At 39.1% G+C, this 27,315-nt stretch overlaps 1 protein-coding gene across 1 annotated transcript in view; it reads left to right on the forward strand.

Moving 5' to 3' along the window:
- The window catches only part of SOHLH2 (spermatogenesis and oogenesis specific basic helix-loop-helix 2), an 88,358-nt gene extending 62,635 nt beyond the window's left edge, over positions 1-25,723 (forward strand). Inside the window, 9 exon segments of the mRNA XM_082435682.1 lie at positions 2,643-2,704; positions 2,785-2,889; positions 4,440-4,539; positions 6,118-6,228; positions 17,739-17,886; positions 18,063-18,154; positions 19,143-19,264; positions 22,971-23,227; positions 24,673-25,723. Of these exon segments, the coding sequence (XP_082291808.1) occupies positions 2,643-2,704; positions 2,785-2,889; positions 4,440-4,539; positions 6,118-6,228; positions 17,739-17,886; positions 18,063-18,154; positions 19,143-19,264; positions 22,971-23,227; positions 24,673-24,693 (1,018 nt within the window). The 3' untranslated portion in view covers positions 24,694-25,723.
- Positions 25,724-27,315: the final 1,592 nt, after the last annotated feature.

Genomic DNA, 27,315 nt, shown 5'->3' on the forward strand with positions numbered 1-27,315 from the left:
AACATCAATATCCGATCTCGTATGTGGAGTGTAGTCTCAGGATCCATCATGTCATTTAAACAGTGTATACTGTGAAACATGAGGATAAATAAACTGCCCCCCAGCAAACTGCAGATTTTTAAAACTCTGGAGACCTCAATTGAGAAGGTGCTTCTAAGGCCTCAGAACCTGCAATTTAGTTTTGGTATATGAAAGAAGTGGTATTAGTTGGGGTGGAGAAAGGAGATTTTTGTTGTGTTTTGGTGTTGCTTAATTTTAAGGAACATTCATTCATTGGAAAGAGGACCTTTTTTGGTGATCCTGGAAACTAGAAACTCTGCTAGCTTATTAATTTGTACAGAATGTGAATGAGAAGCTGAGCTCTGGACCAGAGTGTTGGATTCTGGGAACTCTATTGATTGCTGGGGTTCCTGCACAATTAGGGCTTCACTGACAGAGGAAGTGTTTGGGTTGGTAATCGATTCTGTGCTAATGACAAAAGTCCAGGAATTCCAACTCTGTCTGATGTGAAGCTTGAAATTTGAAAGTCATTGGGGTATAAAAACCCATATATCCAAATCTAACCTATTTTCCTGTTAGTAAGATCAATTTTTTAAAAAAAATAGACACAGGATTATTTCCAAAAGCAAAGAATCTGTTCTTTAAAAAATTCTCTAATTCTAGAATATTTTAACTTATGATAATTTGTTGTTTTCGTGAATCCACAAAGTTTTTTTTATTTCAAAAGCTGGACTAAACTACCCAATATGTTTCTATCTGTTCAGTCTGTTTGTCCCTCCCACCTCATCCCATTATTCATACCCCTGTTATACCGCACGCTTTTTCATCCCTCACAAAGTAGATGGGAAAGGTTCACACTGTGGCCACTGTGACACACAGGCGTCGTTCTCTCCTCCGCACTTCCACGGTCCACACCCCACCCTGTGCTAAGGGGCCTTCCTTACTGCCACTTCAGTCTGCCTGTCGGATCCCATCCTCCCTCCTACTCGTGCCTATTTTGACGGCAGTACTTCTGCCTGAGCTTCTCATTTCCTCATGGAAACCGTGTTCTTTCCTCTCTTCTCTTTTAGCCCAAATTCTCTTTCAGAATTCATAGAACACAATCAAGCCTGAATAGAGCTCAGTTGGGTGATTGTCCCATTTTAGCAATATCCTATTGATACTTGTTTGACATAATTAACTTAGTAAATATTCTGAGTTATGTATTTTTTTTAAAATAAATTTATTTATTTATTTATTTATGGCTGCATTGGGTCTTCGTTGCTGCACACGGGCTTTCTCTAGTTGCGGCGAGCGGGGGCTACTCTTCGTTGCAGTGCGTGGGCTTCTCATCGCAGTGGCTTCTCTTGCTGCAGAGCACGGGCTCTAGGCGTGAGGGCTTCAGTAGTTGTGGCACATGGGCTCAGTAGTTGTGGCGCACGGGCTTGGTTGCTCCACGGCATGTGGGATCTTCCCGGACCAGGGCTCGAACCCATGTCCCCTGCATTGGCAGGTGGATTCTTAACCACTGTGCCACCAGGGAAGCCCGGGTCATTTGTTTTATAAAATTTCCCACATTCTGATTTCATCCCCATAGCACTGAAAAAAAAATTTTCCTCTTTTCCTTAAATTTCTTGAAACTGGTGGTTAGATCAAGAATCTGGATAAGATTTTGGCTCATTTAAAGCAAGAATAAAAGTGGTCCGTCTTACATTCTACCTAATACCTGAATAGTATTCTCAAAACTGTCAAGATCATCAGAAACAAAGTCAGCAAAAAAGTGTCACAATGTAGAGTAGCCTAAGAGAGATATAATGACTGAATGTAATGTAGGATCCTGGATTGGATCCTGGCATAGGAAAATAAAGTACATTAAGAAATACTAAGGAAATAAGAATAAAGAATGAACAAATTAATAATAATGTATCAATATTGGCTCATTAATTTGGAGTATTTGGAAATATTCCAAACTAACGTAAGGTGTTAGCAGTACGGGAAACTGTGTTTGGGATATATGGGAACTCTACTATGTTCATATTTTTCCTGTAGATACAAAATTATTCTAAAATTAAAGTTTATTTTTAAAAAGTCACTTATTCTCTCACTTACCCCTTTCCCAGTTGTGGAGAGCCAGGCATTTGTGGTTGCCATAGAAATGAACCATAAAAAGACTGTTCTTATTAACAGACTGCACTCCTGCTCAGAGAAGCCAGGGGTATGTTTGACTGAAGACTCAAATTTTGGATTTTCTTGCCATTAAAAGGAAATAATAAGCTAAAGCATCTATTATAAATAAAGCTTCAAACACAGCAAGCGTCAGTTTCGGGAGAATGTTCCCCTCCCTCGTATTTTTCAAATAATCTGTAATTGTACTGTCCATCCCAGCCACACACTTCAGAAGCCTCTTCGTGCAACTGCAAGAAATAAAAACACAATCTATTCTTTTATGAACTGTAAAAAAAAAAAAAAAAAAAAAAGTCCATCTTTTCCCCCACTGATTTGAGATGGTACTGTCACTAAACTTCCATATTAATGCCACCATTTTAAATTCTAATGAAATAAAGTTAGTCTAGTGTAGTTCGTTCCTAATGAGCTAAATGTTTGAATCCCAATTTTTTGAGCGATGATTTTGCTTCATTTTAAACTTTTTTTTTCCCTTTCAGATCTGGCAAGAAAAAAAATACACATTTGCTCTTTGTTTTTATAATCCCTGAGAACTTTAAAGGTATGTGCCTGTTGGATATATTATCTGCTTTTTCCCCAAATAGAAATCATAAGGTCAATATTTAATACAAAGATTCTTAGGTTGTATTTCAGGTCACGGAGCTGATATTACTTTAACTGAACCACTGACAGTGGAAAAAATGAGTGTTGTGATAAAATACTGGAAAACATGTTTCTCAAATACTGGTGAGTGAAAAGCAGGTTTCCAAGGGTTAGAAAAATTCTAACTAAGATTCTACAAAAATTGTATTTATACATTTTTAAGTTGGTTTTCCACTTATGCCTTTTATTTGTTAAGGATTAACTGTATGCTATATACTATAAGGAACATGTAATCCTTGTTAAACATAGTCTGAAGAAAACAAGTGTGAATAAAATAAAGGGAAACATACGTTCTGTACCTGTGAAGAAAAAGCTTGTCCTCAAAGGTTTAAAATGTGCACAAGGGACAAATGCCCTGTTGTGGTTAAGCACAGGTTTTTTTTTGTTTTTGGGGGGTGTTTTTTGTTAGCCTAGCTTCTTAGTCATTTGAATGGAATTATTCATGCTTTGTGCTGTGTGATTGTCTAAAAGCCAGAGCCATTAACCTTGAGTCTTTGTGCTTTGCAAAACACTTGCATATAAATTATTTCACTTCTTCAAGTTAACGGAGTGGTTATCCTTTCTATTTTAGATTTTTAGACACAGATAATTAGTGTCAGTGCTTCAATGAGACCTCACATTTCTAAACTCTTCACCTGTATTGTATTATGTGTATTGCCAGCATCTAAACACTTAAGATAATTAAATTGCTTTAATTTGGCTTGTAAAAGGACAGACTCCAATTCCTGAAGTTAAATTCTACTGGAATCATTGTTTGTCAGTGGCTATTTATGATTTTTCTAGACCCGGGTTACTAGTAGGAAATCTTTTAAAATTAAGGTATTTTTCTTAAAATGGACCTGAAAGACGCTTTCAGGATTATCACGGATAAGCTCATACTCCAGATGATACAAGATCAGTACACCCCTCCTTTTTTTTTTAATGTTCTTCTTCAGTATCTAGGCAAGATGAGTGAGTCTGTTTTGTAACATTCCAGTGGCTCCCAGCCCCTGCAGGTGTCAGAGTTCTTCCTGGAAATGAAATGTGGAACCGTCTGGGACCAGAGTCCTTTTGCAGCCTCTTCTCATTTTGGTTCTCAGTGGAAATAGAGCAGCTGCTCATCACCACCTGTCTACCACCCTTCCTACTGGTCCTAACCACGTCTCATCCAGTCACCTCAGCTCTGCTCTGAGGATGAGCAGCTGCAAAACAAACAACAACAACAACAAAAAGCAAAAAAACCCAAAAAAACCCCCAAACCAAAAACCAACACAACCATCAGATGCTTTGACAATGCAGCTACTTACTGAAGACTCATATGCATTTTCTGTCTCTGACATTTACCTGTAAATAATAAGTAAACTCAGTGGAATGCATTTTTAAGCACACCTAGCACAGAGTTAGTAGAACCTGGCTGAAAGAGGGCGCCGTGGAGTAATGTGTATGTAGTGTTTTCATTTTGCTTTCTCACCTGGGTAGTTTCATGCTTCACAGATTGAAATCTATAAAAATTGCTTTTTATTTTAAAAATACTGCTTTGTAAAATCTATTGAGTGAAACATGACACTATTTTTGATTAGGGTTTATATGTGTGATTAACATCATCCCCACCAGTGATTTTATAATTGAAACGTTTCCTCTTTTAAAACTTGCAGTTAAGAATGAAATTTCTGTGAAGCCTGAAGAACCTGAACTGCCCCTGCAGAAGTCCTGCAGTGAACACCTGAGATATTTTTCTACTGATCTATTTGCTTGGTTAGTTTTTTTCACTTTTTCCTAGTAGCAATTTTTACTGTGTACATTTCATTAAAAAACATTTCTGGAGGACTTATTGATTGTGCAACAGCAGCTCAAGTGCTGGGGGTGATGCAAAAGAAAGTAGCTATTTTGTGGAAGAGGGATGCAACCTGTACTGTATTTCAGAATCCTGAGCTGGCACTGTGGGGACACATTACAGAAGTATCCAACTAAATATAAGGAAGCACTTCATAACCACAGGGGAGCAGGTTGAATTGTAAGGTAGTAAGTTACCCATCACTGGGCATGTTAAAGTAGAGACTGGGTTAAATAAAAGCAGTGATGTTCAAACTTTTAAAACAATGGAATCCTAAGCTGTTATCCATCTGCCAATAAGCTTCTCCCTAATGTCTTTTTTTGAACTCATGAACCTACCCCACCAATTACTGAAAATAACCCTTAAAGATGGTCTCTCTGTCTCTATCTCTTTGAGATATTAGAACTAGTATTTAAACCTGCATTGAACTGGGGGTCATTCAAACCCTTTCAATTCTAACACTGTATGCTTATAAAAATTCTATTTTAGTGAATTTCTTTGTTTCACTTGAAGCTGATTTCCAAGGAGATTTTAAATAGAGCATAGGGCTATAAAGAATGGACAGAAGTGTTGAGAACATGGATGATGGTGGTGAGAATTTTGAGTTAGTCACTTCCGGAATTTGTAGAATGTGACCATCAACTATTTTGAACAGGGAAGAGACTTGGCAACCAATAAGCGTGGTTAAACCAAAGATGCACTTACTTAAGTAGTACAGAGATAGCAACAGCTTTCTTTATCTTATTTAGCATTTCAATCTCAAAGAAGTTTACCGTATTAAACTTTTTCTGGGATATGGGGTTGGGAAGGGTTTTGGAAGGCCTTGTGATTTTCTTGTATTACTTACAACTGCTTTTTGAGCCCTACTCATCTTGTGTCTTTGCTCTTCCTCAGAATCCTACTACTATAAATAAAAGTCAGTTTTCAAATCAAGTTATGTCCCTTGTGATAAAGGAGATAATATTAGTTTGTAAGTTTTTTAGGGAAATTAAAAAAAAAAAAATCAAATCAATGAAAATGCCTGGAGAAGTTCTAGAAAAATGGTAGAGCCAGAAAGTGTCCATTAAATGACAATTTTTTTACATGGAGGGAACCTGCCGGTTGCTGATCAAGCTGCAATAGTGTATCTTGGCCCTCTAATCCTTTGTGCTTTTCCTGTAATGTACCTTTAGATACAGTCATGTAATTTGGAATACTCATACTCAGTGAGGTTAGAATATTTTAGTCCTGCTTGTATCTGTTACTCTTTATCAGTATATTTTAGAATCTTGATCAGTCATTGAATTTATGGTGACCTTGACAATAAATTCTTTTGAAATTTTGAAATAAACTATTCTGCACCAGATACATAAGGTAAAATGCTTTGATATTTACTGCACCTTTGTATAAAGCTAGGGACTTAGAGAAGCATCCTTTGATTAGTGTATTGGTGCTTATTGTTTACGATTGCCTGACAATTTTCCTCTTAAATATATGGTATGATTTTCTCTTGTTTCTAGCTCTGAATCTCTAAGAAATGATATTGGGCTTGAATTAAAGATTCCGTTGTCAAATTTCGAGAAAAACAAAAAGATTTCTCTTCTTCACTCAAGCAAGGAAAAGCTGAGAAGGTGAATTTTGATACAGCCCCCTTTTTAGCATCATTCCTTTGTAGGAAGAAATTGCTTCCATGAATTTCATAATTTTTTATAATATTGTCAAAAGTTGGTGCGAAACTAGTAAATCTGGCAGCTGGGGAAGATCTGGAACTGGTCCCTGCAATACGCGCTACTCACTCATTCATTCATTTAGTCATTCAGCAAGTAGCTGTGAGTGTCTAATATGCCAGAATATGATTCGAGAACTGAGGTAAAAAATAAATTGTTGCCTTCAAGGAGGTCTTAGTCTAGTGCTTAGACAGACTTCTAAATAAGCTCTTAAATAGGAAATTATGTTTTAATAAATATCATGATAGAAAAGAACACACAGTAGGACACTAGGAAAGTTACCTAAGACAGAATGAGGAGGCACGAAGGCTTTCTTGAGAAGATGATAGCTAAATTGAGCTTTAAACAAGAATTGGTTTAGTTTGGTTTAGATATCATTGAAGGATGTTTCATGTGGCAGGAGTAGCAGGTACAGAGGCCGGCAGTGTAAGAAAGTACAGTGAATTTGTGGAACTGCAGGTATTTTCATAGAGCTGGCCATAAGGGTGCGAGTGGGAAGGGGCAAGAGATGAGAGGTAGTAGGTAAGGGCTGGGTATGTCCTGTTAAGGAATTTGAATTTCATCCTGAACTGTTCATCCTGCACTAAAGGATTTTAGCAAAGGTGTGATATGATAAGATCTGTACCTTAGAATGAACGCTTGAGCAGGATGTTAGGGAGTGAATTGAATCTGGAGGCCAGGGGAGTCTGTAATAAGAAATGATGGAATCCTGAACTATGGTGTTAGAAATGGGATAGTGAGAAGTAAGCCAATTCTAAGTAAATGAAGTAGGTAGAATCAGCGTGAATGTGGCTGAAGGAGAAGTCAGGTGTAACTTCCAAGTTGATGGTGGAGCCATCGACTGACTGGGAAGTACAGTGGAATGCAGGCTGGGAGTGGGAGGTGGTTTTTGCTCTTGCTGAATTTATATGGAGCTTCCCAGTAAGGAATTGGCCCTTAGGTTCTAGAGAAGATCCAGGCTAGAAACAGGGATTTGAGAGCTATCAGGATACAGCATCTATTTGAAGCGGTGGATGCAGGATGGATATAATGACTTTGAAAAGCATGTAGGGAAGAGACAAGTGGGGAAGAGGTCCTTAGGGAAAACCTCAATATTTAAGGTCCAGGCAGCCGAGAAGAGATCAGGGGAAAAAGAGTTTCTAGGAAGATAAGAAGACCAGGAGGGAGTGGTATTGAGGAGAACAGGGGAGGAGAGTTTCCTAAAGGAGTGAGTGTTCAGGAATATCGCATGACACAGAGATTAAGTAAGGGAAGAACTGACAGTTGACTGTGTGTAGCAAAACCTAAATGTCACTGACCTTGGCAAAAATAATTCCCTTGGCATGGTTAGGGAAGAAGTGCCGTTGCAGAAAGATGGAGAATGAAAGGTGGGAATGCAGATGAAAGGAAGGAGAAAAGGAAGGTGTGTGGTCTATAAAAGGGAATTTAGGGGAAAATGAGAAATTTTGATAAGGCTGGGCCAGACTTGAATATGTTCATATTTATCTTCCAAAAGAAGATAGCTGTAAGAGAGACAGAGGTCTTAAATATACTCGTGTTTTGGTTATCTGTGGCTGCTTAAAAAATGAAACTGAAGTTTATTGTCTTGATACGTGGTTTTATGGGTTAGCAATTTGAGCAGGACTCAGCTAGGCAGTTCTTCTGCCTGTGTGACATTAACTGGGGTTCCTTGTAGCCTTCAGCTGGAGGATGGTCTGGTCAGGAGGGTCTGGGGCCTTTGCAGGGACGGCTGGAAGGCTGAACGCAGCTGGGGCTCCCCAGCCTGGTAGTCTCAGCGTTGTCAGACTTCTTCCATGGCAGCCCAGGGCTCCTAGAGAGAGTGTTCAGGGGGCAGGAAGAGGAAGCTGCCGCTCTCACAAGGCCTGGGACCAGAAACTGGCCCAGAGCCACTTGTACCATGTGCTCTTGGTCAGAGCAGTCACAGAGCCTACCCGGGCCTAAGGGAAGGGTATATAGACCCCACCTCTCAATGGGAGGAATGTCAAAGAATTTTAGTCCCCTTCAAGCAGTGAGGGCCACTGGCGATGGATTTACATCCCTGAGGAGGCAGAAGGCTTTGGAATCTAGAACCAGGTGGAAGAACACCTCTTCTACCGAAAATGGAGAGAAGAAGGAGTTAAAGCTAAGTGTGGATAAAGATGAGTCTTTTTGTTTGTTTTTTTTGTGCCCTGTGTTCTCTGCCTTCCCCAGCCGTCCCCTTCTGGAGTGTTTGTGTTCTCCCAGCTGGTGCCTGGCCTGGACGTTCTTTTTTTTTTTTTTTTTTAAACATCTTTATTGGAGTATGATTGCTTTACAATGGTGTGTTAGTTTCTGCTGTATAACAAAGTGAATCAGCCATACCTATACGTATATGACACAAGAGGGAGAAGATGAGTCTTTTGATGGGGCCAGAAAGGAGGAGGAAGTTGATCAAGTTCTGCTGAATGGCCTCCATCATCTGCTGAAGATTAGTGGGCTTGATGAGATGGGCTGGTAGATGGGCTAGTCTGGTCCAAAAGGCCTTCGCTCATATGTCTGCTGCTTTAGCCAAGAGAAGACTTAGGGCCTGCTGGCCAGGCTATCCTGTAGAGTTCACTAATCTGCAGTGAGATGAGAAAAATACAGTGCAATGAGTATTTTTAAAGCTATATTTTATATAACATATTCTAAGATTGTGTTTTCCATACTTTATTTGGTGTTAAAATCATGGTGATATTAGTAAATGGTTACAACAAATGTTATTGGGAGATGGTACCTTTCTTTCATTATTTTTCATGTCTGAATCGAATGTTGGCAATCCTTTATTGGTCCCCCAAAGTTCTGTGTTGTTTTTCTTTTTTAATTTTAGTGGTTGATGAAAACTAAAATCTGAGAAGCACTAGTCTAGAGGACTACAAAGATGCTTTGGGGGGTGTCCACCCCTGTTGCATTATTTAAAGGGCTAGAAATCTTTGTTTCCCAGAAAGAAAAGCTGTAGCCAGGAACTGACCCCTCCACTTAGAGATTTGCTTGGGAGATACCAGAAAGTAACAGTCCGTCCCTAATTACTTTATGCCATTTCCTCTTCTTAACCCTTCTGATTATTCCTGTGAATCTTAAAATAGATGCTTCCAGTCTATTTCTCTTCCTTTTTCTCCTCCTCCTCCCAATCAGCTGCTTTACTTATGGTTTTGTCTTTTTTGCTTTGTTTTGCTCTTTTTTGTTTTTAAGCAGCATAGGTAACATGATATTTGCTAATGTTGAGGAAATAATGATCCCAGCTGATGGTTTTGAATATTTGCATTTGGGAATTTCTTTTTTAAACAACTCTACCATCTCTGCTTTTTTTTATTAGAACAGATTAATAAAAATTGGCTAATTCTAATATTCTTGATGAAATCCCTTTCATTACACGTTTTAAATATATAAATATGTCTTTATCTTGGTAAGGTGTATACTTTGCAGTGTGATACCCTCATTTTGTTTGTGTATCTGTGAGTCCAAAATGGTGGTGGTTTAATCATTTTCAGGATGTCCCTCACTTGAAGTGAAAGTGAGTTTTGCTGTAGTTTCTCACAAATGAAGGCTTTTCCAGGGCTGGTCAAGTCTTAGAAATTTTAGGAAGGTAGAATAGGAAGTTCTCAGAGGGTCTTAAGTCATATGTGGCCAAGAGACCTCTCTCTGTGAGTCTTGATTGCTCGAGACACATTTGTACAGAGGAGAGACCAAGGATGTAGTTTGGACCAAGACCTTTGGCTTGGCTTTAAATGCCATTCAGCCTCTTAGAATCACTTTTAGCTGGTTCTTTCCCTGATTTATGTGGACTGGGTCATAACCAAGCTGGCTTCTGTGGTAGATGACAAAAACAAAACACATTTTTGCCTGTTGTTGCCTATTGCTGCTTCCATACACAAAGGAAAAAGAAAACAGCAGGACCCTATGGGGCCCCTGAGCTGGGTATCCTACTGTTTTGAGCCAACATTAACATCCTTCACAAAGGTTCTCTAACACCATATACAAAAATAAACTCAAAATGGTTTAAAGGCCTAAATGTAAGACTGGATACTACAAAACTCCTAGAGGAAAACATAGGCAGAACACTCTTTGGCATAAATCACAGCATTAGTTTTTTGGGATCCGTCTCCTAGAGTAATGGAAATAAAAACAAAAATAAACAAATGGGACCTAATTAAACTTAAAAGCTTTTGCACAGCAAAGGAAACCATAAACAAAATGAATAGACCACCAGTGGACTGAGAGAAAATATTTGCAAATGATGCTACCAACAAGGGGTTAGTTTCCAAAATACACAAGCAGCTCATACAGCTTAATATCAAAAAAACAAACAACCCAATCAAAAAATGGACAGAAGATCTAAATAGACATTTCTCCAAAGAAGACATAACAGATGGCCAGCGGGCACGTGAAAAGATGCTCAACATCCCTAATTATTAGAGAAATGCAGATCAAAACTACCATGAGGTATCACCTCACACCAGTCAGAATGGCCATCATTAAAAAGTTTACAAATAATAAGTGCTGGAGAGGGCGTGGAGAAAAGGGAACCCTCTTGCACTGTTGGTGGGAATGTAAGTTGGTGCAGCCACTATGGAGAACAGTGTGGAGGTTCCAGCAATCCCATTCCTGGGCATATATCTGGAGAAAACTCTACTTTGAAAATATACATGCACCCCAGTGTTCGTAGCAGCACTATATACAATAGCCAAGACATGCAAGCAACCTAAATGTCCATCAACAGATGAATGGATAAAGAAGATGTGGGGTGTGTGTGTGTGTGTGTGTGTGTGTGTGTGTGTGTGTGTGTGTGTATGGTGGAATATTACTCAGCTATAAAAAAGAGTGAAATAATGCCATTTGCAGCAATGTGGATGGACCTAGAGATTATCATATTAAGTGAAGTAAATCAGATAAAGACAGATATGATATCACTTATATGTGGAATCTAAAATAATGATACAAATGAACTTATTTACAAATCAGAAATAGACTCACAGGCTTAGAAAAGAAATTTACGGTTACCAAAGGGGATAGCGGAGAGGGGGAGAGATAATTTAGGAGCTTGGGATTAACAAACTGTGTCTTCTTCTAGTCTAAAATTAGATGACAATATCAGATTAAAATATCTGCAACTGTTGGTTCTTTTAACTCAAATTTTAGGGTTTTTTTTTGGGGGGTGGGGAGTAAAACAGGCTCTTCACTGTTTACAAAGTTATTTATGAGTTGCAAAAATTCTCTATGTTTTTCTCTGTATTACCATGTTTTTCTCCTGTACTCTTCCATTCATCTTGACTGCCACAATCAGACAGAAAGTACAAGAACACTTTGCTTTTGCACCTGTAGTGAAAACCTTAGCAGCAGACATAATCATTCCAGGTCTGTCAGATAAATGCATACTTTTGGTATTTAAAATGTTCAACTGATGTAATAATCACATGTAGCAAGTGATTATGTATTTGAAGCAAAAATTCACAAAATTAAAGGGACAGATATTGACAAACATTGTTGGAGATTTCACATCCCTGTCTCAGCAATTGGTAACAACAGCTGGACACCAAAAATCAGTCAGATATAGACGGTGTGAGCCCTATTAACCAGCTTGATCTGGTAGATGTTTGTAAAACACCGTACCCAGCACGGCAGCGGAATACCCATTCTTTTCAAAGGCATATGGTACATTCACTTAGATAAACTGTATGCCGGGGGATATAGTACATTGCAATACATTTAAAAAAGTTGAATTCGCAAGGAGTGTGTTCCTTGACCACAATTAAGTTAAATTAGAAGCCAATAAGAATTTGATATAAAGAAAAACCTCAAACATCTGGAAATTTAAGAACACACTCCTAAATAATCTATGGGTAAAAGAAAATAATCACAAGAAAAATTAGAAAATATTGCAAATTGAATGATTATGATAGTAGAATATTTCAGAATTTGTGAGATGCAGTTAAAGCTTATGGCAAACATTATGGCTTTCTTTCTTTCTCTTTATAAAGTCTTTATTGATTTTGTTACAATATTGCTTCTGTCTTATGTTTGGTTTTTCGGCTGCAAGGCATGTGGGGTCTTAGCTCCCCGACCAGGGATTGAACCCGCACCCCTTGCTTTGGAAGTCGAAGTCTTAACCACTGGACTGCCAGGGAAGTCCCAACACTAGGGCTTTAAATGCTTCTAGTAGGAAAGGCAAAAGATCTAAAAATCAGTGACCTAAGGGTCCATTTTAAGGGGCTAGAAAAAGTAAAATGAAGTAAATCCAAAGTAAACAGAAAGGGGAGGGAGGCGGGCAGGTGAGGAGAGAGACAAAACGTTTTACCAATATCATGAATGAAAGAGGAATTACCTCTACATATCCAATAAACATATAATATAAAAGGGTATATTTTAAATAATTTTATGCCAATAAGTTCAACAACTTAGGTGAAATGGACAAATTTTTGAAAAATGCAATTTACCAAAACTGATAGTAGATGAAGCAGATCTGAATAGCCCTATATATTAAAGAAATTGGACTTACTAAAAAACAAAAAAGTACCAAAGAGAAAACGCCAAACTCAGATGGTTTTACTGATGAATTCTGTTAAAAATCTAAAGAAGAGGTAATACCAGTCTTAAATTTTATAGAAAATGGAGGAAGGACAGTTCCTAACCCATTTCATGACGCTAACATAACCCTAAACCTGATAAAGATATTATAAAAAAAGAAAATTACAGACCAGTATCTCTCATGAACAGAGACATAAAAATACTTAACATAACTTTAACAAATTGAATGAAGTAATAGATAAAGGTATAATGTGTTGTGACCACACTGGGTTTATCCTAGAAAAGCAAGGCTGATGTAACATTCAAAAATCAATCAATATAATTCACCACATTAAACACAATGAAGGAGAAAACAATAGATTAACAGATTCTGAAAACTTATTTGACAACATAAGATTAAAAGACAAATAAAAAGCAACCTTTCAGCAAAATGGATATGGAAGAGAACTTCCTGAATCTGTTAAAGGGCATCTATGAAAAACCTATAGCTAACATTGTACTTAATGATGAGATTTTGACCATTTGTTCCTTAAAAAGATCTGGAACAAAGTAAGGTTGCCTATTCTTAGAAAGGAAGAAACAAAACTCTCTTATTTATAGGTGGCATGATTGTTTATGTATAAAGTCCTAAGATACCTACAAAATAACTACTAGAACCAAAAGATGAATATAGCAAGGTCATAGGATATAAGGTCAGTGTACAAAAATCAATTGTATTTTTCTATATTAGCAGTGAACAATTGGAAAATGAAAAATAATAATTATATTGAAAATAGAGTTAAAAAGCCTTAGAATACTTAGGAACAAAAATATATAAGAGACAATATCTGTGCAGTGGTCACTCAAAATATTGCAGTGATAAACTAAAGAAAAACTAAATCATGCATTATACATAATTATGAATTAAAAGATTTATATTGTTAAGATGTCAGTTCTTAGGAATTCCCTGGTGGCGCAGTGGTTAAGAATCTGCCTGCCAATGCATGGGACAGGTTTGATCCCTGGTCCGGGGAGATCCTGCATGCCGTGGAGCAACTAAGCCCGTGCGCCACAACTACTGAGCCTGTGTTGTAGAGCCCGCTAGCCGCAACTACTGAGCCCGCACGCCTAGAGCCCATGCTCCGCAACAAGAGAAGCCATCGCAATGAGAAGCATGTGCACCGCAACGAAGAGTAGCCCCCGCTTGCCGAAACTAGAGAAAGCCTGTGTGCAGCAAAGACCCAACGCAGCCAAAAAATAAATAAAATAAATAAATTTACTTAAAACAAAAAAAAAGATGTCAGCTCTCGATAAATTGACATATAACTTTATTTAAATCTAAATAATAATTCAAATAGACTCTTTTGGGTAAAAATTGACAGTCTAATTCAAAACTGTGTGGAAAGGACTGTGAATATAAAAGGACTTAGAATAAAGCAATCCTGAAAAAGTACAACAAAGTTGGAGCACTTGAGCTATCTGACTTCAAGACTTAGCATACAGCTACATTAATCAGCATATTATCTACTGGTCAACTAACATGAAGGTTGACCAGTAGATAATAAAACACAATAGCCCACACATTATGGTCACTTGATTTTCAGCAAATCACCAGGGCAAACAACTTGGGAAACAAAAGTCTTTTCTATAAATGGTGCTGGAACAACAGGATATCCATATGAAAAAACAATGAAACTTGACCCCTTCCTCATACCATATAAAAATTAATTCAACATGAAGTATAGACAGGGCTATCGTATAAAGCTAGAACTATAAAGCTTCTAGAATAGGACTGTTCAGTAGAACTTTCTGCAGTGTTAGAAATGGCCTATATCTGCTGTCCAGTAAGGTAGCTGCTAGTCATATTATTGAGTATTTGAAATGTGGGTATTGCGACTTAGGAAATGAATTCAAATTTTTGTTTAATTTTTAATTAATTTATATTTAAATAGACTCATGTGGCTTATGGCTACTGTACTGAACACTACAGTTCTAGAAGAAAGTATAGGAGAATGTTTTCGCCAGCTGAGGGTAAGCGGCTGTTCCTTATGACACAGAAAGCAATAACCATAACAGAAAGAGTAGATGAATTAGACTCATCAAAATTTACAGCTTTTGCTTTCATAAGACACCACTAAGAAAATAAATAGGCAAACTACAGACTGGGGGAAAATATTTGCAAAACAAATATATTGACAAAATACTGATATTAGAATATACAAAGAACTCCTAAAGTTAAATAATAGAGAGACCTACAGTCCAATTAAAATGGAGGTAAAGTATTCGAACAGACACTTCACAAAGGAAGGTAATACACAAGCCCGATAAGCAGCAGAAAAAATGCTCAACATACTTCGTTGTCATGGAAATGCAGATTAAAGCATGAGATACTACCACATATACCTCTGAAAGGCCAATATTTTAAAATTAAAACTGACAGTATTAAATGCTATCCAAGATGTGGAACAACAGGAATTCTCATACATTGATGGTGGAAGGGTAAATTGGTACTATTTGGGGGAAAGTTCTGCTAGTTTCTTCTAAATTTGTGAAATAACCCTTCAATTCTATTCCTAGACATTTACCTAAGAGAAATAAAAACGTACGTTCACAAAAAGATGTACAGAAGATCTTGCAGTTTTATTCATAATGATAAAAATAAGAAATAGCCAAAGTGCTGATCGATAAGAGAATGGATAAATAAGCTGTGGCATATTTATACTACGGAATACTATTACTCAATAAAAAGGAACAAAGCAGCCCCATGGATAAATCTCAAAAACATTATGCAAGTGAAAGAAACCCTGCATAAAAGGACATGTGCTGTGAGATTTGATTTATACATAGTTTAAGGAGAGACAAAAGTAATGTGAGATAGAAAAATATCAGAAATGTGGTTGCCTCTTATGGGGGATGAGACTGACTAAGAAGGAACATAAGGAACTTTCTGGGGTTATGAGACTGTTGATTAGGTAGTTTGTGTCACATAGTTTTGTACGTTTGTCAGAACTCATAGAATGGTACCCTTAAGATTGGTGCATTTTATTTTATGTAACTTTTACCCACAAATAAAGTAATTTGAACTGTAGCTATACGTTTAGGGGTTTAGTGTACTGAAGTCTACAACTTACTTTGAAATGCTTCAGTGCAATAAAATAGGTTGATGTATATGGCCAGTGGGATGATTCATATACGACAAAGCATGGACAGTAAGTGTTCACCAGACTCTAGGTAGTGGGTATATAAGTGTTCCCTGTACAAATTCCTAATTCTTTCAACTTTTAAGAATTAAGAAATCTTAATTCCGTCGATCTTCCTGTATGTTTGAACATTTTCCTAATGAATATTAGAAAAATGTTTAATATGATCTTTCATTATAAAAGTGATATATGCCCCACAAAGATATTTGGAAAATGTAGAAAATTAAAGGAAGAAATAATATTTTCTATAGCCAAACTATCCAGAAATAATGATTACTTGACACTTTTGCTTTGTCTTGTTTTTTGCCTTATTTTTTCCTTAATGGCTATGATCATATTTTATATGCTGTCGTATATCTTATACTTGTCTCCTATAGAAATACCCTATTTTTTCCCCAGTAAGCTTTATAACATATTTCCACTGCCAGATAATATTCTACTGAGCTTACTTAAGCATCCACTTATTTTGTGTGTTTAAATTGTTTTTCCTGTTTTACTGATAGACTAATGGATGTCATTTTACAGAAAGTTTGTTCTGTGTTTGAGATCCTTGTAAGTGAAAGTATCATGTGGAAGGGTATATGAAGTTTCAGAGCCCATCATACACATGTCAAATTGTTGACTCTTCCATCCCTTTTACAGAGTGATGCCTGAGACATCTACACAGAACCCCCAAAGCTCCTCAAAGCCCAATTAAAATACCAACCACTGATCTGGAATATTTGAGTTATTCACTGGCTATGTGACAAAGTGGATTTTTAAAAATCCATTTATTTTTGTCATTCTAAGGTTCAGAGAGGTTTAGTAACTTGCCAGAGGTCCCAGCTAGTAATGGGCAGAGCCACCCTTTGATCCCGTACATGTCAAGGCAGTATTCAGCGCAAAACATGCTTAAGAATGCTTATTAACTGAACACACGGATAACTGAAGGTCACAAAGGCTGAGATCAGTTTAGAGTTACATTTCCTATGTATTTCCCTTCAGAACTGTGAAAGACTTAGGTTAGTTTCTTTCTGATACGAGCCTGGATGACGTTCTCATTTGCATATTGGTTTATTTGTTCTGTCCGTCTACGTACCTCATGTAAAGGAAGCAGGCTTCTGATTTTCCTTTGGCTCAGAACACAGGTGAAGCCCATGTATTCTAAGATGCTAATTGTGTATTGTTGGAAATGTGGCCCAGGTCCGAGTGACATGAATATCCTGAGGACTCTTTGCCTTCCAGGCTTCTAGTGTGAATCGCAGAAGGATTTGTGTGTACGCTGTGTGATCGTCTCCTCTGAGGGCTGCGTGCCTGTAGGTCTCCACAGGCAGCAGGGGTGTTCTCTGGTGTCCTGAGTGTCTGGGCACCCTGCACGCTGTGTGATCGTCTCCTCTGAGGGCTGCGTGCCTGTAGGTCTCACAGGCAGCAGGGGTGTTCTCTGGTGTCCTGAGTGTCTGGGCATCCTGCACACTCGCGGGGACGAGTGAGCTGGGCTGCCATCGGCACAGACACTGTACTCGGCAGCAGTGTGAGCCGTGCCCCAGAAAGCTGTGATTCCAGGGGCTGTGGAGACTGCTGGCTCGTGGGGACATGGCCCTCCTCTAAAACGGAGACTAGAAAGGCAGGGGCCGGTTCCTTTATAAACAAACCCAGAAAGAGGGATTGGTTGTCCTTGTGTACAAGGAAGAAAACAGACTAATTATTCCTTATTTATTACACTTCTCTGCTCAGAGAACGAATCAAGTATTGCTGTGAGCAGCTGCGTACCCTGTTGCCGTATGTGAAGGGGAGAAAGAATGATGCAGCTTCGATTCTCGAGGCAACAGTTGACTACATGAAGTATGTCCGGGAGAAAATCCCTCCAGCCATCATGGGCCAGGTAGTCAACGCTCAAGCCCTTGAATTCTCTCCTCACAGACAGTGCTTTAATGCTACAGTTTTATTTCTTTTATTTTTTATAGTTAGAAATATGTGTGTGTGTGTGTATATTTGAAAGAAATCTATAGCTATAGCTATCTAAGTAGATCTCAATCTCTCTCTTTCTTCATTTCTTAGATTACAGAAGTACTTCAGAGCAATAGGAGGTTTTGTAAGAAACAACAAATGCCCATCCAGCTATCCGCCCCTGGCATGTTTATGGCACAAAGGTATGATCATCTGAATCTTGTGAATCTGAGGTCGCCTTGTTACTTTCCTCTGGTACTAATGCTAGAAATGAGACAGGCACTGAACCCACCCATAATGAGAACTCAATGGGACTGATGAACCTAGTTGCAGGGCAGGAATAAAGAGGTAGACATAGAGAATGGACTTGATGACGTGGGCTGGGAGGGCGGAGCTGGGGCAAAGTGAGAGTAGCATTGACGTATATACACTACCAAATGTAAAATAGTTGGCTGGTGGGAAGCAGCAGCATAGCACAGGGAGATTGGCTCCGTGTTTTGCTATGACCTAGAGGGGTGGGATAGGGAAGGTGGGAGGGAGGCTAAAGAGGGAGGGGATGTGGAGACATGTGTATGCATATGGCTGATTCGCTTTGTTGTACAACAGAAACTAACACAGTATTGTGAAGCAATTATACTCCAATAACGATCTATTAAAAAAAAAAAAGAATCAGTAAACTTTTCCCATTGCTGATGTGTATCATTTAATTACAGTGATAAAATATGTAATATTCTCAGGCCCATGATCCTTTCATCATTTGACTCACTCTTTCTTCTTTTGTTGTTTCTTAAAATGGGGCTTTACGAGTAGTGCCTGTGGTGATTGACAATGCAGTCAGGACGGGATAGATTCTAGCATTCCTCTGTCACCAGGGCAGTCCAGCCCCATTTTCAGGTGGGAGTCCTTAAAGACATTTCTAGTATAACAGGTGATGTGCCAAATGAATGCTTCCTTATTTAAATTGATTAGAATGTGTACACCAAGAAAAACTCTAAAGGAAAAGTAAACTGTTCCTCCATATCCTAAAGAACCATCATGAGTCCTCTTCTACAGTTTGTTCTTATATTTAATCCAGAGCTTAGGCTCTGTCTGTGCTTTTTAGAACTTGAATGTAAGAAGAGCAGTTCAACTCAGCAATGTTCATATCATCTTCCTTGAGAAATGCCTAAAGAATGTTTTGTTTTTTTTAAGAGAAAACAGTGTGTTGACAAGCACTTACTCACCTGTGAGAGGGATCAGATTCCTGGCTAATAAGCGCTTGAACGTGTACTCTGTTCCTGCCTCCAGGACTCCCTTGGATGCAGCTGTGAGAGGTGAGCTCCGCCCACCGCCCTGTGCGGCCGTAGTGTGCACGGGCCTGCGTGTGCGTCCTGCTCACCCTGGGCCTTCTGTGCAGGCACTGCCGTAACCAGGGGATGGAGCGTAGCTGGAAGATTACACCCTGAGTCCTTTGGTGCTGTCTGCTTGAAAGACTGAGCTGACCACTGGCATTTAAATAGTGTTACCCCAGAAACTGGGCTGAAAATTGACTCTCATTACCAGAAATCTCATCTGAATGATACATGATAAGCACACTGATGACTGTGTGTATTATTGAATAGAATCTAAAGGGAGGGAAGTATTCATATTAATTCAGTGCTAGCAGTGTAAGGCAGACCTCAGAAACACTGTGAGTCCTGTTCCAGACCACTGCAATAAAGCGAATATTGCAATAGAGTCACACGTTTTTTGGTTTCTCAGTGCATATAAAAGTTATGTTTATACTCTATCGTAGTCTATTAAGTATGCAATGCATATGTCTCAAATATTAGTGTACATGCCTTAATTTTAAAATATGTTATTGCTTTAAAATGCTAGCCATCATCTGAGCCTCCAGCAAGTAGTAGTTGTAACATCAAAGATCACTGATCACAGATCATCATAACAAATACGCTAATAATGAAAAGGTTTAAGATATTGTGGGAATTACCAACATGTGACACAGAGACATAAAGGGAGCAAATGCTGTTGGAAAAACGGCACCAATAGACTTACTTGATGTAGGGTTACCACACACCTTCAATTTGTAAAAAACAGAGTGTCTGCAAAGTGCAGTAAAACAGGGTCTGCCTGTACTGAGCATTTAACGTATTAATTGATTTACCTCCTTCGTGTCTTTGCTTACTTGTCACCTTCTCAGTGAGTCTTTCTCGACCACCCAGTTAAAACCGCACACTCCTTCCCAGCATCACATGATACATGGGACTCCTTATCCGCTCTCTCTGCTGTATTTTTCTTCATGGCACTGTTCTCCTTCTAATGTTCTTTTCTTGCCTGTTTTTTTATTGCCTGTCTTCTGCCACTAGAATATCAACTCCACAAGGACAGGAATTTTTTTTTTTTTTTTTTTTGCCTCTTTTGTTCATTGCTATATTTCTAGTACCTAGAACAATGACCAGCTCACAGTAGGTGATCAAGAAACATTCATTATATGAATACTCCATTGTGAATATTCAATGTTTACCCACTGGGAGGCATTTTTGTTATTTGTATTATAAAGTCTAGGCATGCCCATGTGCTTGTACAAATAAGAAGATGGAAAAAAAGCAGAGCTAGGGTAAAAGGACACAGCTGCCAGTTTGTGACTTTTAGTACATATTCCCGAAGGTTATTCTTCACTGAGAAGCCAGTAAGTTATGGAGCATGTAACCTGCGTGTTAGGTGCTGATGACCAGAGGCCCTACCATCTCCTCCCCCTGCCTGAGTCTGAGGTCACCTTTCTACTGGTTTCCTCAAAGGGATTCCACTGCCTCATGTCAGCACCTCCCTGTGCTGGGAATCCCCTTTCCCACGCTCTGCCTGGCTCACCCCCAGTCATCACTTAGTTCTCAGCTTAAATGTTTCTGCCTCAAAGATGGGGACACGAGGACAGACATGGTGCAGTTCTTGTTCTTAGGGAGCTCGCAGATTAGCAGCAGACAGGGTCATAAAGCAAAATATGATTTGTGTGTTATTTTAAGTGCTGTCTTCGAGGTACCATGCACATTATGGGGACATAGTGGAAACAACGGGAACAAACGAGGTTTCCGGGGATGGTGTCTAAAGTCAAAAGAGAAAGGATCTCCAAATAGGACATTGCCCTCCTTGTTCATGTAATCAACCTCAGGGTGTTTATTCGTCAATTAAGACTTTTTTCCTGACTTAGGGGAGAGGGAAGGAGAATAGAAAAAAAGTAGCCATGAGCCATGGTTAATCTACTTAAAATAGCTATGGCTGAATGTCACAAAGAATGATTAAATCAGCCCAGATTAAATCAGATAGGGGTCAGGCCACAGGTGTATGCCTGTCGGTGTTACTTCTTGTACACACAGTACTTACTTCTGCATTTTCACTATTCATATCCTGCAGAAACTCTGAAACACTCTTGTGATGGTAGTGAGTTCAGGCCTTCCTGTGCCCCAGGATCTCTTGGTTTTGCATCACCTAAAATGACTGTTCTTGGGAAGAAACAAATCCACTAGGACCATAGGCTTATGTCAGGTTCAGACTGGACAAGACCTTGAAGGTCACTGAGTCAAAACCCCTACTTCGATTTTATTTATATACATTTTTCCATTTGAAAAGCAGTATTAGTCCTTTACTAAAACCCAGCTAAGATAATAACTGTGTTCATTTTTAAACGTATTCCCTTCAAGTCTTTTTCTATATATATTTTTCTATGGTAACACTACAGTATTAATCATATTGGAGCTCCAATTTTGTCTCTGGCTTTTTTACTTAACATTGTGTCCTGTACACTTGAATTTTGTATTATGCAGCCCTCAGCACCATTGTAATGGTTTTAGTAGTTTATCAAACGATTTATAGAATAGTTTTCTCAGTCGTCCTCCTGTCGCTACATTTAGTGTTTCCAGTTTTGTGGGGAGAGTGATTTTATGCGTAATATGATAGTAAATATTTCCCTATATATAGCTTTTTCTATACTTTGGACTTTTCCTTGGCCTGGATACCTGGAAGTGAGTGACGAGTGAGTTAGAGAACGTGAGCACATGCACAGCTGGTCATGCATGTTGCCAAATGGTTTTTGAAAGAGGACTGGAACAGTTGAAATCAGTTAAGCCTTTCAGATTTCACTTTCACCACCTAGGCCAGTAAATTGACAGCTGGAGAAGTTAAATGGCCACCTGAAGTCCCCTGGTTTCTGTGCTAAATCTGACCTGTAACCCAGAAGTGCTGATACCGGTCAACATTAGACTTCATTAGGCTGCCTTTACTTGTCCTTTTCCACAAATCTCTGTACACTTTTGCCGAAATGATTTTTCACAGATATTCCAGATACATTTGTATTTAAAGTAGACATAAAGTTATGTTCCTTTACCTTTATTACTGTCAGTATCCAGAAGAAAATAAATAGGTGTTCAGGGAATTCACTGGCGGTCCAGTGGTTTGGACTCCGTGCTTCCACTGCAGGGGGCGTGAGCTTGATCCCTGGTCAGGGAGATCCCTCAAGCCACACAGTGGGGCTAAAAATTAAAAAAAAAAAAAAAAAAAGGTATTCCCAATATTGAGATTACATTGTTAACATTCATTATATATTAAAAAATTTTTTCTGCCTTCTAGTTACTGTACAGAATATAGCTGTATAACAATATAACCCACTTCACTGATAGAAAATCAATGACCAAACTTTATTTGCCGCTGAATGGAGTTCTTCTTTCCAACATTCTCCCTTGCTTCATAGGGATGGTCACAGTCTTTATGACGGCGAGACATGCGCACGCATACACAATGGCATAGAGATATGATGCTTCTCTAAAATCTGTCTTTTAATGACATGTGAACACTAATTTATAGTGTGTGTATCGCACTAAATGCCACTACCAGAAAGTTCACTTTGTTTTTACATCAGCATTTGAGTATAGCAGTAGTCTAAGTTTGTACCATGAGGAAATGAAATAGAGGACAATGTATTTCAAATCTAGTAGTTCAGGGTTACTGATTTGAATCTACTGATGGATATTTGCTTTCTTTTTATTAAAGGTCAGTCGAGCTCTGCGTCAGAGAACACTATTGGCGCTGTGTATAAAACCCGAATCCCCAGCACAGCTCTCTCTGTTAATTCCTTCCATGCTGTCAGATACTATTCTAAAGTCGTCCCTTCCTATGATGCCGCTGCCGTAACAAATCACAACATTTTGGTGCATTTTCCAACAGCTGTGCCCAAAGTCTCGAAGTTTCTGCCTCAGCACTGCAATTCTGTGTTGAGCCAGGCGTGCGCAGCACACCCCAACTGTCTGGTAAGTCTTCTGGGGTCTGTGGGTCAGTCTGGGCTCTTTCATCCCAGCCAGCAGGGGCCCCTGGCCTGCGTTTTGTTGTTCGTGCTCTGGTTGGAAACCTCATCGCCTGGCGCCGGGGGCGTCAGCCCAGGCTCTGGCTCCCCGTGCCGCCCCACTGCTCTCTCCAGATCCAGACTTGGCTCTGCTGCTATGACTGGAAGTGACCAGGCGGAACCTAATCTCCTCTAGAGCCCCTCCTCGCCCCACCCCCCGGCCCAACCCCACTTTCTGCGATGCCGCCTCCCATCCCAGCAGCTGCACCCTCCGCTGGCACCGTGGCTCGCTGCTGACTTATCTCTTCGGCCGGCACCGGCCACTCACGCTCTGTGACAGCCTGTCCTTGTAACACCAGCCAGGCCGATTTCAGATCCCAGGTGTCCTCATGGCACAGATACTTACAGAGCACCCACTGTGTTCTAGCACTGTGCTAACCACCGGGAACGTAGTATCTAAAGATGGACCACAGTCCCTGCCCTCATGAAGTCTGAGCCTCACAGGGAAGCGGGCATAGAAGCAGACAGTCGTGATGCGCATTGGAGCGCACAGGGGAGACCCCCGTGTCTATAGGGTAATACAGATGTGGGCGAGGATTGGGACTGCTTACCCCTGGAGGAAGTACTGTGTAAGCTGAGATCCAGAGAGTAAGAATTAGCCCAGTGGGGAGGTTAGGAGTTGGGAGTGAGGAAGGGAAAAGCATTCCAGGCGGATGGATCAGCATAGAGAAACAGTGGTATCTTCATGTTTGGGAAGAATTGTCCAATTCTAGAGGAAGACCTGAACTCGACTGACCTGATTAAAATGGACTCTGATAGCCTTAATATAATTATTGATACTTTTGCATATTAATAATAGTTACCATGTTTTGAGCACTCAATAAGTAATGTGCCAGATACCCTGCGTACTTAATGTGGGTGATCTAATGAATCTAATGGCACAGTCATTCAGGTAGGGACCATTATTTCCATATGACATCTGTGAAGTGGGAATAATAGTGACTTTCCCAAAAAACATTTGTGAGAAAAATGTTTGAAAGAGCATTAGAAAGAAATTTTAAAATATGAAGTATCTACAGATATAATACTGTTACTAATGGTCTTTAGTATACCAGCAGGAAAACCAGAGTAAATGAAAAAAAAAAAGATTGCAATATTATTTTTTTAATTGTGACCTACACTTACTGTATGTAGTTTTTTTGGAGAATTGTTACAACAATATATAATTACTTATAGTAACTATGAATAATACCTATTTTAAAACCTGTAGTGTATTCACCTGAAGAGTTCATGGTTTTACAAATTATTTCTTATTGCTTGAGGACATAGAAAATGTATTGTATTTGTGACATTATGAGTGAGAACAGGCCAGGATTCAATTAATGTGTTTTTGTTTTTTTTTCACCTTTGCAGCAACAGTTTTGGGCGTATTAATAGCACATGTTTGAAATTCACACTCTAGACCACCTATTGGGTGCCGTTTGACAATACGGGAAGAATGGAACAAAGAATGATCTTGAAAGCTACACCCAGAGACCTAATATCAAAAGGGTTTGCATTGTATGGCTTCTGATAAATGTGCTAAAAGCTTCTGCAGTCAGAAAGACAGGCAGCAAAAGTGCTAGCCATAGGTTTTTACTTATCTTCACACATACTTGGATCTCCCACATCCCAGGTGCTACAAGAACAAACGGCCTAGGTGACCTAGACTCTTTTTTTTTTTTTTCCTCAAAAAATATTCCACAATTTATGCAAAAGGTACACGATAAAGAAGATCCACGTAGACTGGGTAAAGTGCATTGGTGTCACTAAGTACAGATATTGCAACTTGGTTCTTATTTTTAGTATCACTGTGAATTACTGTCACTTATTTCTAGGTGGTATCTTTTCCAGATTTGACATTTTAGAGAGCTTCCTTCGTTATTCACTATTCAAACTCAGATACCATAGTTCAAGAGAGGTGTTTACCTCCTCACTTGACTACTAATGAATAAACTGACATGTTTGTTTTTGCATTTCACCATCCCTGGAGTGAAATGATAGCTAATAGGTAAATTTTTCTTTCTGGATTTTTAGTTACAGGCTAGCAGGTCTTTCTTTGTTTTTCATCTCCTTCTCCCTATGGGTATCAGAAAAGATTGTTGAAAATAAGGGGAGAAAAATGTTTGTTTTATATTTCACTAAAATGTTCTTATGCATAATATAAGTATTATTGTTAAAGAAAATATTCAGTTCTGACCCTCAAAACGGTAACCCATTTTTGTTCTGTTTAATAAATATGTGTTTCCTCTTTTAGTAGTACTGTGTAGGGACTTTAATTTTACTAGATTTTTGAGAAGTTGGAAAATTACTTTTGGCATAGCCTAATTTTCATGTTAAATTGTATAACTTTTCTTTGAGGATGGCATGGTGATGGAATTTGTAGATGTTTGATAAACTTGATAAAGGAACTAGAAGTTTCCAACTAAGGTTGGAACTAAGGTTCTATGCTTATTATTATAAATGTATGCTCGACTCTTGCCTTTGGGGGTAGTAATGGCTTTGACATTGTAGGAGAACCCGGTGAGGTATTTTGAGCACTAGGATGACATCATAGGTTCACAGCTGGTCTTAATTTCTCCTGGGACTTTTTCTTTGCATCAGCGTTTTCCTAAATTCACACGTGGACCGTGAGACACAGCCTGTGGCTGGGAATTCTACCTAGAGAGGTGACCCACAAATCCTGTCTACCTGCTGTTATCAATCCCCTTTTTCCTTTCAACACGAAGAGGAGACTACCAGATCCGTCTTTTTTTTCAACGCTGGTTCCCATGATCCTGAACGTCATGCAAATGTCCAAATTCATTTTTAATACCAGAATTTTATTCTTAATAAATTATGCTCTTCCAAGTAAGTTCAACTCTCAGCCGGGGAGGAAAGGTTAGTTGGGCCTCAGCCTGTAAAGAAGAACACACTTTTCCTTTGTAAAATCAGGTTGACCAGTCATGAGACAGTTGCAGTGTTGTTTTCACAACGAAAAGGTGCAAAGAGTTTGTCTAGAAAAGTTGGCGGCTTGCAGGTTTCACACGGGTGGTTATAGCACTCCCTGTCCCTATCCAAACAGGGAGCAGGGGCAGAAGCAAATATTTATTGAGCCCTTTCTGTGGCTTAGGCAGATTGTGAGACATATCCTTGAGGGAGAGGGACTTGGCCTTACTTGTTTCTAGACCCTCATTGTCAGCCATCTTGCTGGCTGGCTGGAAGGATGTACACGTGCTTGGATGGGTACCTGGGGGAATGAGGAGCCAAGAGGAAGGAGGCGTCTGAACATGGGTGATGATTATGAGAAAGGAAAGAGGGAGATGTGGTCAAGCACTTAGGGACCCATTTGAAGTCAAGAGGGAAGGAAGAGTGGAAGTGGATATTTGGCCATCCATCACTATAGTTTTTGTTGAGAGTGTATCACTACTCTGTTTACACTTATTTCCTACCCCTCACCATACTTTTCTAATATATGAGTTGTATGGTCTCCCAGCATAGCAGAAATGGCAGTAATTGGTAGTGTTTGTTTATAAACAAACTGTTGTGTGTTCAGTGGGGAACATGCAAATGTTGAACACCTCAAAAATCATTCAGTTATTTATTAATTTGTTCAGTAACTATTTATTTGGCAGGCATTGTCTTAAATGCTGGGAAAACAACTATGTATGACATCGTCTTTTTTACTTTTTTTGTCTAGGAGCTTAAAGTTTACTGGGAGAGACAGGTAGGCTGGAACTGCAGTAGAGTTTGGTGAGTGCTATGCAGGGGGAGAATATGAAGTACTAAAAAGCAACACCCACACCATTCTGGGGATTCATGGGAGGTTTTAGGGGTAGTGACGTCTGCGCTATCCTCATTTCTGAAACTGGTGGTAACAGTACCTGCCTCTTAAGGTTGTTGTGAAGATTAAATGAGATAATATATGTGAAAGTTCTTAGAACAGTGTCTGGCGCATAGGAAGCATTTAATACACGTTATTATCATTATCATCATCATATCATCATCACCACCACAATTATAACAATGATTAAGCTG

Source organism: Balaenoptera physalus (assembly GCF_965194825.1).
Source record: "Balaenoptera physalus genome assembly, chromosome: 18".
Taxonomy (NCBI): Eukaryota; Metazoa; Chordata; class Mammalia; order Artiodactyla; family Balaenopteridae; genus Balaenoptera; species Balaenoptera physalus.